Source organism: Watersipora subatra, chromosome 3, assembly GCF_963576615.1.
Source record: "Watersipora subatra chromosome 3, tzWatSuba1.1, whole genome shotgun sequence".
In the NCBI taxonomy this organism is placed as follows: Eukaryota; Metazoa; Bryozoa; class Gymnolaemata; order Cheilostomatida; family Watersiporidae; genus Watersipora; species Watersipora subatra.
Genome location: NC_088710.1, coordinates 20,453,371 through 20,469,969, shown reverse-complemented (window position 1 = coordinate 20,469,969; position 16,599 = coordinate 20,453,371). Strand labels below are relative to the sequence as shown.

The 16,599-nt window shown below is 35.1% G+C and overlaps 1 protein-coding gene across 1 annotated transcript; it reads right to left on the bottom strand.

Annotated features, from left to right (window-relative positions):
- Positions 1 to 1,436: 1,436 nt before the first annotated feature.
- LOC137391487 (chromosome partition protein Smc-like) lies at positions 1,437 to 2,862 on the bottom strand. Its single transcript, XM_068077979.1, has one exon. It carries the CDS (start codon positions 2,763 to 2,765, stop codon positions 1,608 to 1,610), a length of 1,158 nt encoding a protein of 385 aa, XP_067934080.1. The 5' UTR covers positions 2,766 to 2,862; the 3' UTR covers positions 1,437 to 1,607.
- Positions 2,863 to 16,599: the final 13,737 nt, after the last annotated feature.

The following is a 16,599-nucleotide window of genomic DNA, read 5'->3' as shown; positions in this document are numbered from 1 at the left end:
AAGGCCTGAGTTGATTTCTTCAACACTGGCAGCCCCGACAGATCCTCATCTACACTAAAAGGTGCTTATTGTGGCTCATGACATGTAATTATAGTTATAATGTATCATTGCCACTCAAAGGGTCTTAGAGTACATGATTACTCCAAAAACGTGGAACTGTTCAACTGCTCTCTATATTTATGCGTTTATTTTTATGAGTTTTCATATAAATTTTTCATGTACGCTGTTTGTGTACACGAATTCCGTTGACCTTCATGATGATCATGTTTGGAGTGCGCCACCCTCTGCTTGTGTCAAGACCACTCTGTAGCGTATAACATGACTGGTCATGACTAATGACCTTCTTGTATATCTTGACTATTCTGCAATAGTCACAACAAATATGTGACAGTGAGCAGTTATTTTAGACAAATTGGTAACAAGAATATTTCACAATGCAACAGCAGGCAAACTTTCAACTGGGGATAAAAGTTTTGCTATAGACACAATGTTGCATTAATGAATTAGTTTGGTTCTATAATATGGCTTTTCGGTTTGTTAAGAACGAAAGTATTACATTTATCAGCATTCTTAAAATATTGCTTGTAGGAAATCACAAAAAATGTGCATAAATAATGTTTATATGATTATCATAATGCCTAGTTCAATGAACTACCGTTGTTAAACATTTAATCCAAAGCTCGCTAGTTAGTTACACATAAACTCTATGAAAACTTATGTATTGATCAAAGATTAAAACTTTCACAAACATCATCACTGTTATAAGGTAACAATTTGTTATTACAAAAGTTATATGTTATAAAAGTTGTGTGTAAAAGGTTATATGCTATAAAAATAAGTATGTTATAGTTATGTATATGCTACATGTCATGTGTAATTTACTATGTTATACACTTATTGCTATGTTATGTGTTATAAAAGTTGTTACGTAAAACTCTGCGATTGTAATAGGACATGAAAAAGGTTTCTAATAAATGAAATCAAACGAAATTCATAAGAACATATATTTTGTGAATATGAAAGACTCAATGTTCTTTATTAAATAATTGCCAACTGTATTAGATATAGAGTTTAATTATTGAATATTAAACATTTATCATGTGTTCTAAAACTAATAATTCCGTCCACCCTTTTATCTGTCGTGAAAACGTCATCATTAATTAAACTCTTGGGCTGGCTCCATAAAGTTCAACCAAGATTTTTGCACATAAAAAATTTTCACAGGCTACTCACTTCTAGCAATGCTACACGCACGGTATGTGAGTGAAACAGGAAAACAAAGTAATTGGTTATTTTGATGCCATGACAGTGAATAACTTGATCACTGAATAAGCCCTGTTGCCAATGTTCACTCAGCAGTGCTCAGTAGCCAAGAAGTTGTCATATCTTGCAGTATAAGTATGTTTGTATATTAAGTATACAAACTTGTGGCATTAAGTATGTTTGTATACAACAGCTGATACTATTTTTGAAGAAAGACATTCAAAGTGAGTTCTTGACAACTCATAATATAGATGTAGCTTTAAATACAATAACTCATTTAGGATTTTAACTACATCGATAAATATTCTGGAGAATAGACCGTTTCTGTGCTCTGGAAAATCCTTTCAAAGAGTTTCTTTGCCTCGAGAATCTTCAGAGAGTTTGGCTTCTGTTTGATTGCGATCCGCTAAAACTGGAATCAGTGCTGATTCAACTTCTTGTTTTTCGTGCCGTTTGTTGTCAATGTCTTGTTCTAAGATTTCACAGTGCTCCTGAATTTGTTCCGTGAATCTTATTATGTTTGGTTTTACTTCAAGCTCGACTGCTAAGTCTTCTTCCAGCAAGCCTTTTTCAAATATTAGCAACTCCTTCTCTTTCTCCAAACGTAGCACTTCAAGTTGGTCTGCAGAAAGTTCATGATTGGGTGATGTGTCGGCTATTAGGCTTCCATTTCTAAACAGATGTTTCCGAATTTTTTCTTCAAGTTGTTTTATGTTGTAGTCGATTTGTCGTGATTTGGCCATAATTTCATTCGCACGTTCTTCTCTGCTAGTAAGGGTTTCTAGGTCAGTTGACTTGGCTTCTAGCTCAATCTCTTCCTGCTCGATCTCTTCGCTCAAACCTGAAAGCTTCTCAGTGAGGACCGACTTAACTCTCTCGAGTTTACTATATTTGCTCTGAATGTCTATAGCCTTAGACGATGCGCATTGCAACCAGAGCAGAGCGAGGGAGCCCGCTTTCTCACACTTGACTAGTAAATCAGGAACCAGCCGCAAAAGACTATCTATTTCCTTCGGACATCCTTCAGGTACTCGCTGCAGACTGTCGCACGAGAAGAGTGTTGGAGTTATCTCAATTTCATCTTCCATCAGCAACTGCCATCTTTGGCGTATGTATTTTAATCTTGACGAGATATTTTCTACGTCCGCAAAATCGTACAGATCGCTGACTTCTGGCAAATCGTCTTTAAACTTGAGAACCGAGGCAGCACTAGGCGCTCTAAATTCAGAAAGAATTGTGTTTTCTTTTGAGTTTGGCAGCGTTTCAATTCGAGCCCTTTCCTTCTGGTAGTAAGTGACTAAAGCAGCGTATATCCTTTCATCAAAATTTATCTTCAAACTTTTGAGATAGGCCATGTTAGCGATGTACCACCTGACATAGATCGCCGGTGGTGAATTGTCAGCATCAACTGGTAAATTCTGTATGTACTGTTTCAAAGCGTACACAGAGTTAGCGCAACTACCTGTCGGTAGTTTAACTGCACTGAGCATAGCCGCTGCCATTGCTGGGTTGTATGACTGCTGACACAGTTGCACCTTCTGTTGAAATGCTTCTATTTGTTCTCTCAGTAGATTGACCTTTTCAGAGGTCTCCGCTGACTCCAGCAGCTCCTGCAATTACACGTATCACACTTTACGACAGACAAATCTTTCAGTCTCAAGCCTTGGCAGCTTGTTTTATTGTCAACATGAAGTAGAAGTAGGAACATTTTATGAAGTGAAGAGTCACCAGCTGTGACTAACATAAAGCCTATCACATAATGTATGATGAATCGTATAACACAGTAACTATTTTAAACACAATTTTCACAAAACTGTTAAAATCTATTATCCATCTGTCAGGTGCTTTTTGGTTAAATAACCATAGAGTAATAATACACCAAGTACTGTAATTCAATGCAAAACACTTACTAAAATGCAACATTTGTGAACTATAGCACAAGTTAAGCATATTTTCTCTATTGCAATCCATTTTGAGGCACTGCATCCCATTGATATACCCAAATAAAGAGTCATGTATGCATGACAGCATCATATCTTAAACATAGTCAGCGGTGTCTTATAGCTGACAGCAGCATGAATAAAATAAGTATTGCCTGGCTTTTATTCTTAAAACACTTAACAACAAAAGTTATTACTTATTCTTTGTGTTATTTTTCTAAAAATATATTATGAAAACATGATGCAGATCATATAGAAATTGATCTGAGATGAGGCGAATATGATTGATATTTTACTTTTAGCAAAACTACGCTACAAGTTTTACTGTTACATAGGGATTAATCAATGTTGTTTCTTGTTGAACAGGATAAAGAATACCCTGATGACCAATCAAAGTAAACTAGGCAAGTTTTAGACTAATTTTAGTATAGCAACTAGCCGTTCAGATGAAGCCACACAAGTCTTTCTTAGTCCTGTTTTTCTCTATACAAGAAATCTGTTCCAAAGAGCCAATGCAATAAATAATACACCCAGCTTCAAAAGAAAAACCATTACATGTATCTAAGGCTTTCAACAGCAGTTGAGTGTCTCCGGACAGCGTTTTTTTTACAATTGTTTTTGATATACGTATCTGATGATGTTTATTAGACTGTGTAGGATGATGAAGCTTTCACTATACACAGCTTTTTGCTTTCATCCAAAAAGATCATAAATTGCAGATAAGAATACATTCAGAAACCATAACAAAAGATTTTAAAATGTTCCATGCATATTTTGAAATTTTTTGTATAAATAGTCTACGAGCTTCCTTAACCATTTGGCAAGGTTAGCCCTAATGTCAGGCCGCAAAATGGTTGGGTCATCGGCAACTAACCCGACTCCCATATCTGGACACCAGCGGGATTGAGGAGGATGGCTAGCAAACCTGCAAGACTAAAAACAAAACCTGACTAAGACTTTGGAGCTTGCGCGACATTAGCTGGGCTACTGTAACAGTGCACCTATGGCTCCACCATCATTATCTTGTGCTCGGGTTGAGTGGATTTTGCTATAGTTTTTCATTTTCTCATTAATTTGTATTTAACCTGATATATTTACTAATATGCAGTTTATTTTTCTGTATATATTGTTTCTGTTGATGAAAATAAACACACACACGGGCGCGCCCGCATGCACACACACTTATAGTTCCCTACTACTATCAGCATTATTATTATCTTTGTCACTATTAATTCTATTCTTAATATTCCTAAAAGCGAAAATACCATATTATCATATGTTATACCTACATCACACATATGTATTATTATTATCCTTATTATTACTTCCCTTATTTGTTTTAAAGTCACAATATTAGCTGATGCATACTCTAACCATTGACCTAATTCCAATGGGTTGAAATGTCAAGGACCTTCTGGAGGTTGTTTGCCAACTATTATTACTATTACAAATTTATTATTAATATAGAAATATTAGTAGTACTCCTATTATTATATTGTTATGATTATTTTTATTATACTTTATTATGCATCCAACCAGAACTTACAACATACGCAGAATTCATCATACCAACACAGTAGGAGGTGAACTCCCTCACACATACGTAACTGGTAACCAAAGTGATAACAGGAACATAATAGTAATATGATAGTGATAACACTGCTGCCGTGTCAGCCTAATCAGCACTCTCATGTATATACTGTTCTTTACAGTTACTAGGAGAGTGATCTGTATAGCACCACTTTTGCATACCTTAAATTGTGCCTAACACGGCCTTATCTGCCTGTCAGCGTCGATAGACTTTCTATCTGCAAATTGTTTTTACGCTTTCCATATGTTTGTACGTTTTAGGATGCCAATAATACATACATACTTGTTTTATATGGTTTTTTGTGATTGATGCAAAGAGATTTTAATGTCCAATCATGTATATTATCTGTGTGCTCATAATCCAAAAAAGCTAAGCGATAATAAGCTTCAACAAAAGATCTTGAAGTAAAAGCTAAGGTACATTGAGATACCTAAAAGCAGACAGTATATAAAATCAGCATGTCAGCCTAACAAGACAGTGAAAAAGTTATTGGCACCATCGGAGACAATGCATTTAATAGTGAAGCGACTGTCTATATGGAGGTATATTTCATACAAGTGAAATGGTTGTCTCTCATGGTTGTCTGTAAATTCCTGCAAGGAAGCAATATGTATCAATAACTAAAAATTGTAAGCAAATTGTTGTTTTGTATTAATGTTTTACATGTGCCTGTTTTTGCTTTTATTGTATTGTATCTCTGATTTGTTCATATCAAAAACTTTGGTTAACAACAACCGTACACTGTCAGCAAAAACTAATTGCATTCCACCACGCTATATGACACTGATATGAGTTGTTGTACCAATCAAATATGTACTGGACTTGAACAGATATGTATGCGGACTTGTATAGAAGAATAGAGCAGAGCTCAATCTCAAAGGCAACAAATGTTGCCCTCAGCTCTTTAGGGTACCAAGTCAGACAGTACTTAGCGTGCCTAAGTGTGGTTGAGACTTGGTGCCTACAGATTGACAGAAATATTAGAATACATAAATTTTTAAAAACTAAGTGTGAGAGAGTTGTGGTAATATCACAGTTAAGAGCAGACATTCTGTAGGAAATCTCCTTCCGAATAGCCCAAGTTAAAAGTTTAAATGTAACTAATGACATTTCAAAATTACAATTTTTACTTATAATAAAAGCCATGAGCGTTTGTCTGAAGCCTAAAATAACGCTGGGAAAAAAATTACATCATATAAGATTTGAGACCGCGATACTCTGTTTGCTACCAATCATTTGCCTTACATGAATATAACATTATTTTCATGAATATAACATTATTTATTATTTTATTATGTGTACTTATTTTCAGTGCTTTATTTGCTCACATGACAATTTCTCATGGCAAGATTGCTAAGGTGCTAGTCAGTTATAACAATACAACCATGTTTATTTGCTTTACAGCTATGAATTTGATATCAGTAGAACTAGCATGTGTGGTCATGACTCTGTACTAAGCTATGCTAGATAAAATTCAACAATGTGTAGCATTGTACAGAGTAGACGTGAGAGAGTTATGACAACCGTATAAAAGGCATTGGCAAACCTCTTGTACTGAGCTGATCTCTGAATAGTTTGTTTAATGGAAGATTGTGAGTGGTTGTGATTCTGACTTACTGAGACAAGTATTAGATGTGATTCTAGCAAACTCTGTAAAGTGTCATAAACTTGAGAGAGTTAAGACAGTTGTGCTGTGCTTCTTAAAGGGAAGCTAGTTCTGAATTGGGTCAAGATACCACAGCTAGAGTTATTCTGGCTTATTTTTTCAAGCTTGTTCATTTGTGGTAAGAATTCCCATTTTTGTGGCAGAAATGTGAGCTCTTCTAAAAGGTTGGACATTCAATAAAAAGTTGAATTTGAACTAGACCACTAGTTAATAATTTTGGAAATAACTCAGTAAAGAGAGTTGAGAAAGATGAGTGAAAGTTTGATTATTTATTGACGATTGAAAAGTTGATAGATTTTATTTTACAATACACCTTGTCAATGCTGCTAACACTGACTTTCGCTACAAGTAATAAATATTCATTCATAAATATTCATTTATATAAAAATTAATTTTTGTTTTATGGCCATGTTATATATCATTTAGCATCCAGTCTGTCATGCGGCAAAACAGAAAACACAAACAAAAGCCATATGACGAGAATTTTACTTATTGGCTAAAAGTGAGTCTTCATTTCCCAACTAGTAGTTATTCATCATTGATTACATACCCACATTTTTGCATCTATATAACTTGTAAACCACACATGTACATAAGTTCCCAAAAGTGTAAAATAACATTCTGACATCTTACCTGCATCCGCATTCCCGCTGCCGAACATCGTGCTCTTTCTGTGTGAGGTGTGTCGACGCGCATAGGCAGGTTTCCATCAGTGCTGCCGATACTAGACCGAGACATGCTTTGCGGTTAGCTGAGTCAGCTACCTACTCAACCTGTCAAGCAGTAACGCTGCTCTATCTATAGCTCTACAGGATGCCATATTGATCTTTAACAAAGGGAGTAAATGTTTACACTAGTAATTCAGTTAAATCGGTAAATCTCAACAAAAGAACGATTGTTGGCCTGATTTAAGAATCGATTTAGATTTTCTAAAAGGATTTGAGAGAATGCCTAACAGTAAATAGTTGATATAGTGTATAAGAAAGATTAGACTAACAAACATCTAGCGACTGACCGATTCAAAGTAAACAAGATAAGCCTGAGCTCGCTTACTAGGCCAGCCTAGGAGGAAACTTCAGCCTATGTTAGGAACTGTGTGTATGGGCTGGTTTGAACTATAGCTGGTTCTCACTAACTGGCAACTAGTTTTTTTCCAAGAGCATTCATAAGTTGTGAAAAACATGGTAACAAGCTGAAAAAAGACGCAAACTTGACAAAAGCAAACCTAATTTTAGTGATGCAATGGTTGGTTGTACAAACTAATACTTCCTCTTGGCAACCTAAAATGAATTTTTTGTGAGAAGTCATTATGTTGTATCCAAAAGCAAACAGTTTTTTTTAGAAAATGTTAACTTTAGTGCCGGCAAAATCCCAATGTTTGATTAATCCATGTGAAACATTGAAGACGCAGTGTTTATTTGTAGTCATTTGGCTCATTTATAAAAAGACAAATCTCTGAAGTAGTGCAGACTAGCCAATTAAATACAAACTTGCATTAGTTCAGCCATTTAGGTGAAGCCAAAACATAATTTTTTGTATGAGTCTTACTAATGCTGCAGATTAAACACAAAACTTTAAACACATTAAACACAAAGTGTTAAAGTGTTAAACACAGTGTTTAAACAATTTAAACACAAAGATTAAACACATTCCTTGTTTTGCTGCAAACTGAAAGATTACTCTGGCGTATTACCGACTGATCAAAACTGAAACATGAGCTTTTCATCTGAAATCAGTTGAAATGAAATCAGCTTTTTATCTTTGAATCAGAAAATGTGTCAGGATATTCAGATCTTAAGTACTGTATTTTCTGAGCACATATCAAATTTGTTTTGCATTTCTTGCCTTTAAGAATTTATCATTTGTATCAAATACTAAAGTCTGCAATGCAAGCGTAATGTTCATGCATGAACTCCTATACTTTTGTCTTATTGACCGAGTCTAGTGGCAGCAACTTTTTAACGAACAGCTTGGTAGCTAGAGATGTATTTTAACTATATAGCTAGCTTCAAATATTTAACACCGCCCAACACCTTCGCGTGAAAGGAAAAATGAAACATTTCATTAGTCTTTTGGTAAATGCTACACATGTTTCAAATTTAAATAAATATTTCAGTCGGTTTCGTTATTTAAACAAAATACAATCATTACAAGAATTCTAGAGCGAAGAGAATTTTTGTGAAAGTTAGTAGTTGCATTATCTGACTATATCACTTGTAAATGCTTGATAAAAAATCAACACAGGCGAAAGATACCATGTATAAAAGTAGTATGAGTTCCTCTCTTTTTGATTTGTGTTTGTACTGAAAGGTATTGTTCTGCTCCCTCATCATGTGACTGTTAGCGTTTAATTTCTAAAAATTTACTGGTGGTGATAGGAATGACAACGAGCCTTAAATTACTCTCTGCAACTCGGTATGTCTCCAGTTGTTGAGGCGAATTAACACTGGTCTCAAAAATGTTCAGACGATATTACAGAGTCATTGTTTGTATAACAATACTCTCAAAAACACACACAGCCTCTGCTAAGCAAACATCATACTCGGTCTTCGCGGATTGCTCAGACACTGTTGGTGGGAAAGTTTGTACCAATTTGCTTCTAGTAAAAGCTTTAACGGAATCCAAAAGGACTTATATAGAAACTATGTTTTTCATATATGAAATGGCCTAGTATTATAGAAAATAACCAATCTTTAATACCTGTCTAATAATGGCTGTGTTTGTATATTAAATGCATTCTAGGTTTAAATGAATTATACCCTATATAATATGTTTAGTTGAAAAATTATCCCTGATGCTGTTACATATAAACTAAACGCAAATTGTAAGCACATGCTTTTGGAGACTCCCTTAAATAATAGCTATACTAATTACTTTAGTCTAGGAGCCACAACCAATGAAAACTGTAATTTCAAGTTTCAGAGTTGTCTGCTAATGAGCAGATAACTCTAGATCTCCATCATATGACGCGACTATATCTGCCAGCAGGTGCAATGAAGTGAATATTATAAAACAGCAGATATAAGCCATTCTTTAACAAGGGCAAGCAATGCAAGAAACCTAATTCATACACCTAGTTCGTAATTGTCTTCTACATTTTTTAAATCCACTACTCTGTTTTTTGTGCTTACTGGGTCATGCTATAAGTGTCTACCACAATAATAATATATATTGGTATATTTTTTAGTTCAATTCAGCGATTACTAGAAATTATGAATTATACAATAATGTTTTGGCTTCACTTGAATGGCTTTTTTGTCTTCTTATAAATTACTGTAAATAAAAATAGCTTCTTCCTCAATGTTCCACACGGTTTATTTAAAGCTTGAGATTTTGCAGGCACTACAATTAAAATTTTCTAATGAGCAGATTTTTTTTGCTTTCGGATACAATTCCATGGTTTTTACAGATGGAACCATTTTAGGTTACCATGAGGCTGTATCTGTTTGTACAACCAACCATTGCATCACTGAAAATGGGCTTGATTTTGTCGAGTTTGAATTTCTCTTCACCTTGTTACCGTGTTTTCACAAATTTCTGATGTCTTGAAAAAAACTAGCTACTGGTTAGTAGACACTTCAAAAGTAGGCAACTTGATTCAAATCTGAAGAATTAGTGTTCATTAACATGAGTACAATAAACATTCATTCAGTGCGAAATCATTCATCTTATTTATTTTTAGTAGCTTTTCATTACGTTATTATAAAAAACACTAATAAAGTAAATTAAAAACTGATAAAATCACTAACAGTAGTAGAAGACTAGCAACTAAAGTATTTGGTCATGACTTTGGATGTTTCACTGGCAAGTGGCTTTGGAAACATCCAATGGGAAACCATTGCTGCATTCTGGAGCAAGCATGACACCGAGGTAGGCGCCGTCTTTGTTTAACTCTGGGTAGACGACTCTACAAAAGTGTGGAATAAAATTTTAAAAAGACAGCGTTACAAATTACTGAATTACTTGTAAAATGTAGCCCTATCTGGATTAGAATAGGTCCTTACGGTGATACGTGGTTGCCAATCACAATCTTAATAGAATTCTTGCTGAGTCCAGACAAGTTTTTGGACAATTTTCGCTCAAGTACAGAGGGTATGGAGGTAGTGTTTGCTGGGAATGCTTTACTAGTCGGCCACCTTATTACTAGCTCATTGTCTCTGCAGGAAAGTTGTGGAGTCATTGAAGTGTTGATTAAGCAATCTATAAAAAGAAATAATGAACAATGTAGATTTGACATACAATAAAACTTTTTAACATAGCTCAGTTCAAGCAAATATTTGACTCTAAACTCGGATTACTAACAAAAATTGAGCAAATTTCTGAATTTTTTTTTCAGCAAATGTGAGATTTAGCAAAATTAAAAATAAATTCTACAAAAGCAGCATTAAGATATCTATAAGCTAAGTTAGTTTAAACTGTACAGTTCAAGTTAGAGAGAGAGCGACTCCCTAACTTCTACCTCTGGCCCTATTATCGCCGAGCCTACAACTCAGCTCAAATGACTCAAAGGTGAAGTAACAATCAAAGCTTAGTTTAATAAATTATTACTTTAATTTTTTACATAATTTTATAATGCATTTGTTTTAATGCTATGTGTAATTGCTTTCAGTACGTATTCAAAAGTTATATAATATTTTGGAGCTACTAAACAAATTAAATATATTGCAGCCTATCCTCAGAGATAATTGTTCCAACTTATGATATTCTAGCAATGAAACAGATGTCAGGTTGAACTAGCTTTACGAGTAAAAGTTTGACTAATGGCTGCTGCCTCTTGTGAGAAAAGTAGGTGAGAAATTAATAATCTTACAAAATTTTGTGTTGCTAAACACTGTAATACTGTTGACACAAAAACCGGTGATGTAGTCACAAGTAACTAGTCATGTGATCGCTAGTGGTCAGTCATGTGATCACAAGTAGCCGGTCATGTTATCATGAGTAGCTGGTCATGTGATCACAAGTGGTTGGTCTTATGATCACAAATAGTTGGTTATATGATCACGAGTAGCTGAAAATGTAATAACAAGTAGCTGGTCATGTGATCACAAGTAGCTGGTCATATGATCACGAGCAGCTGGTCATGTAATAACAAGTAGCTGGTCATATGATCACAAGTGGCTAGTCATATGATTGCAAGTTGCTGGCCATGCCATCTCAAATATTTGTCATTTGGCACGAATCTGCTTCCTTATTTTGGGTTTACTAAGAATGTCTCAATGTGCCTTAAAGCATATTCACTGAAGAAACAGCCAATAAAATCATCAGCATTTCTACAACTTGGCATACAATTGTCCTAAATGTAATAACCTTGAGCACAGAAGCCTTTCATCAGATCAATGTGCTGGCTTGCAGATGACACAGCCAAGTCCTTAGCAAGAGGGTCTCTGATAATTCCACAGTCAGCACGATATCTTGCCTCAAACATCATTTTTTGTACAACCCTGTAATCTAGAACAAAAGCAATGATTAAGCCAATGTCTTTATCTCACGACCAAACACGAGCGAAGCGATTGTTTGAGAGATTTATGATAAATGCATGTGCGCAGAACTCATGAAAATTATTCATCAACACCGTCGCAAACCCTTGTACCGAAATCTTATCAACAAATTTAACCATTTTTCAAAGGAGTCGTTTAACTATAATAACGATACAAAACACATATAAACCTATTTAAATATGTTACCAAGTCTTTGAAAATTGTCGACAATATTCTAAAACTTAGCCATCTGATCGGATTATACACAAATAGACAGATTAATTTGGCCAAGATTCGCAATAAAAAACTTGACAAGGTTTTTTAATCATAATTAAGAACGGCCCACAATACGCCAATAAAGCCGTGCGACAGATGGTAGAACTATTAAGAAGGTCGTATTTCACGAGAAAAATGTGCTCATTTCACCAGTCTATAACATTGTCTAATTGCCGAAGGTTTCTAATATTTTTCCGTTTTTAATATCTTGCAAAAATCTTTAATTATAAGAATAATTATTCGATTTTATAAAATTACCATAAGAATAATTATTCAAATTTATTTGTCCGAAGGTTTCTGTAATAAACGTAGACCGTTTGAGGCGTAGACCGATTAACAGGTGCGAAATTGTGGTACACAGTCTATCAGCCTATGTTTTTTCCTAATGACTGAAGGTTTTATTAAATTATTTAAAACGTTACCCAAAATTCTCTACAACTTATGTACAAGCTAGGGCTGAACTACAATGCCCATTTATGATGAAAACACTTTTTTATTTTGCTCCAGTTTGCAGAAAACTTCCAGACGTGTGAACGCTCATACTTGCTTTCTGCTAGGTCGCTATCAAAACCATTCTACATTCAACACAACCAACTTTCAAACTGTGTATATTACACAGTAGCTTGCCATTTTACTTCTAATATTGCATTTTAGAGATATAATAATCATATTTCCTTATTGCTGTTGTTAAATTACATACATTACAGTAGGTTAGGCCTACAGCTTTAATTAATATTCGTTTTATTGTTGTAAAACATAGGTTTGAGATAGTAGTAGATTAGGTGTGAATTGTTTACAACCTTTTGTTTTGCATAATTGACTTTTTGAATTTAATTTCAAAAAAACTTGATAACTGCCATGGACATACAACTTCCCAGAACACCACATCGTGGCCGACGTGGTGGCCTTCCCCGTGTCTCTCAATTATTACAGCTCAATAGGAGGATAAATAGAAGGTCCTCACAGCAACCATCAAATGCTAATGTTCAACAACACACTACTCAAATTAATAACAACAACTCATCTGATTCAGAGAATTCTTTGATAGATGTTGTAAGCGATGTAAATGACATAGACTTGGCAGCCCCTATGTTTCCAGATGATGATCATGATTTTATGGACATCATTGACCATGAAAATATTGCACAAAACAATATTGCTCTTCCCAATGCTGCCCCCCTTCATCACATTCCTCATTTTCAATCTTTAGATTGTCCTGATTTTCAAGAACTGCGTAACAACTTTCTAGGCAGACTTGACAACAACATATCACAGCTCACATGTACTAGATGTATTGAGAAACATTTCATTACATACAATGCTCAAATACAACTATGTCATACATGCCAACAAGTTCCCCTGTCAAATTCCTAGATTACTAGAATTTCCTTTTTGAAGTTGTGCTCCCTCAAATTAATTTTATATCATCTCGAACAACTCTCATTTACACTATACTCTGTCAATTCCTGCTGACAACTACTTTTTCAACAACCAGCACTACCCTTTCTTTTTTCCATTATCACTTATTCCATTAACAGGTCGTGGGCTGTATGACAGGGGAATTTCTAGTATACAGCTATGTATAAATTGCAATCAGATGCAGTGTCTCGCAAACACTTCTTACCCTCTGTAAAGTAAACAGCAATCTAAATTTAGCAGAAATACACACTTAACAAGCATTGATATTTTATTTACAAGAGGTCTACGCTGGAGACTATATCAGCTTTGATAAGTACAAATTTTATAAAAAATTTTAATGTGTGCTAGAAACTTTGAACGTTTATTTTTCACTCATATGACAGAATGACAAAGTGTTGTAGGTTTACGTGACATTTATGAACCACAAGCATGCACTGGCTGCTGGTAATGCCTTCATTGTTGTCTCTGCATTACGCTCAAGGACCTGTCATAGCTAGTCATCTAGGGCACTTGATTGCTATCATATACCGGTAACTACCATGAAATTTGGCATAGCTTTCATTCTAAAGCTGTGCGGGCTGATAACTCTGGATCATTTGTAAGCCTCATTTAAGATTCTCAATGCTCAGAGGGAACTCATATGATGATTGAAGTTGTTAATATCCACTAATATTCAACTCAAGCACACAAAAAAATCACTAAAATCAAATATAGTAGTTACAGTTGAATAAAATTGAATCTTTGCTAGTAAGTTTTTTACATTGTCATACTTGTTCCTCAAACATATATCACTGCTGTGTCACTTAATTCAGTGAGATAAAATTCGGCATGCTTCCCAGCTGAAAGGATTACAAAAAGTTCCCGAATAAGTAAAGTGTAGTTCTTAACTTGGAAGCTTATATGCGTGTGTATGTTGAATGCAGCATTGTGATACACCCCACCATAAAAACATTCTCTCGGTGTCATCCTATCTCCTCGTACTAACTTAAAGTTTATAAGTGCAGATATCCTCTCTGTCCACATACCGTAAATACCCGCGTATAAGACACACTTTTTTTCTTAAGAAGTTGACCTAAAAATCCAGGCGCGACTTATCCATGGATACTTTTATCATAAAAATTATGCATTTATGACAATATCGAAAATTTTTATAAAAATTTCAATTTTACAGTATTTATCTTCATGGTCACCATTGGCAGATTGCAGGCATGTCGACTTTCCTCATGTTGTGACCCTTGGTGAAAGTATGCTCACCATTAACCATCCATTTGTTTCATTTCTGCTTTAATGCTGCTTTGAATGGCTGATTCGCAATGACATCCATCAGTTGCAGAATACTGGTCACGCTGCCGAGGATGAAGACGAGGTCTGTATTGTGCCGCTTCAATTTTGATTTAACATTGATGGTTGCACGGCATCGGAAAGCGTGTAACATCAGCACCGATCGCTGTCACCAATCATTCGACATGACGAATGATTTCATGAGATCATTCAATGAATGTAGAATGATTTCACGAAAATTTATATGAACCACCACCATTTCTAATAAAATTAATAGAAATTTAGGACTAATATTAGGATGTGTCCTATACCCAGTTACACAGTTTTTCCATCGTTTTTGGGGTCAAATATTCACTGTATCCTATACATGGTATCGTGCTATACGCAGGTATTTACCGTATGCATACAACTTACCATAGATGGTTACATTAAGATCACACTTCTTTCCAACAGCATTTGTGAATGTGTAGGGATAGACTCCAATAGGTAGGGTAACCTCATGGCTCTCTTTGCCAGTAGAAATCCTGAATACTCCTCTTCTGCTGCCCGGTTTTGCCACAAATACTGGGGGTTTTTGGCAGGCAGATAATACTGCTGTCAATATTACCAACAAGTTAAATGCAACATGAGTTATGACCAACTTATTACTAGGTGTAAACCTTGCAAACGAGTAACACACAGCAAAGACTTGCTAGTATATCTACTGATAAGCTAGCAGTCGATGATGATTAAACTAACCTTTTGGACAGGGAATTTCTGAGTAAGAAATGTCATCAATCGCAATGTCACCTTTGGCTTCTCCTCCTATTTTTCCATTTATACTCAGCTAAAATTCATAAAAACAACAGTTAAATTGGTTGACTAAGTGCTAGAAAACTTACTTTTATTTGATAGTCAATTAGTCATTTTCAAATTTTATGGTAGCTCATTAAATGCATCTAGCTTATTATAAATAGCAAACAGCAGCCTGTATGGTAGAACAGTATGGCGAATAGTTACATGGTTAGCAGAACACACACCTTTAGTGTCTGCTGAGTAATGGGCACATGAACTGAGAACCACGCATCTGATTGGTCTCCAGATAAGCTCCACATCTCTTTGGTATTACCAAAAAGGTCCTGGCCCGTAATGCTCAGAGTCCCAACAGTAGAGCCATACATATGGTAATATAGAGAGAGACAGCCTTTCCTGACCACTTTTGGAAAAGTGTACTCTAATGATGCGAGTTCTCCCTTGACTCTTGGTAAGCTACTTTCGATATAAACATACCCTCCATTACCAGTGGTATGATCACCAGAAGGTCCTAGAATAACAAGCAAATTTCAAACCAAACATTAGAATCTAGTTTAAACCACACTTCCTGATTCAGTATTGATGACAATGTTATTACTTTCTTCTCAAGAGTGCTGATTTCATTACACATCGAATAATTGAAAAACCATTGATCCAAGGCTATGAAAAAAATTCATAATAACTTTGCTTACTTAATGGTATTAAATACAACAAAAATAGTAAAACGAACGAAGGCATTTTTGTCTAAGATTAGTTAAAAAAACATCAAAAAGAAATGTAAATCCTATAATTAATTTGGGCTAGCTTTGCTTTGAGTACAAGGTTAACACAAAGAACGTTTAGTAGAAAACTAATAGCCGTCTTCAAGCTCCCAAAAAATACAGCAGGATTTAG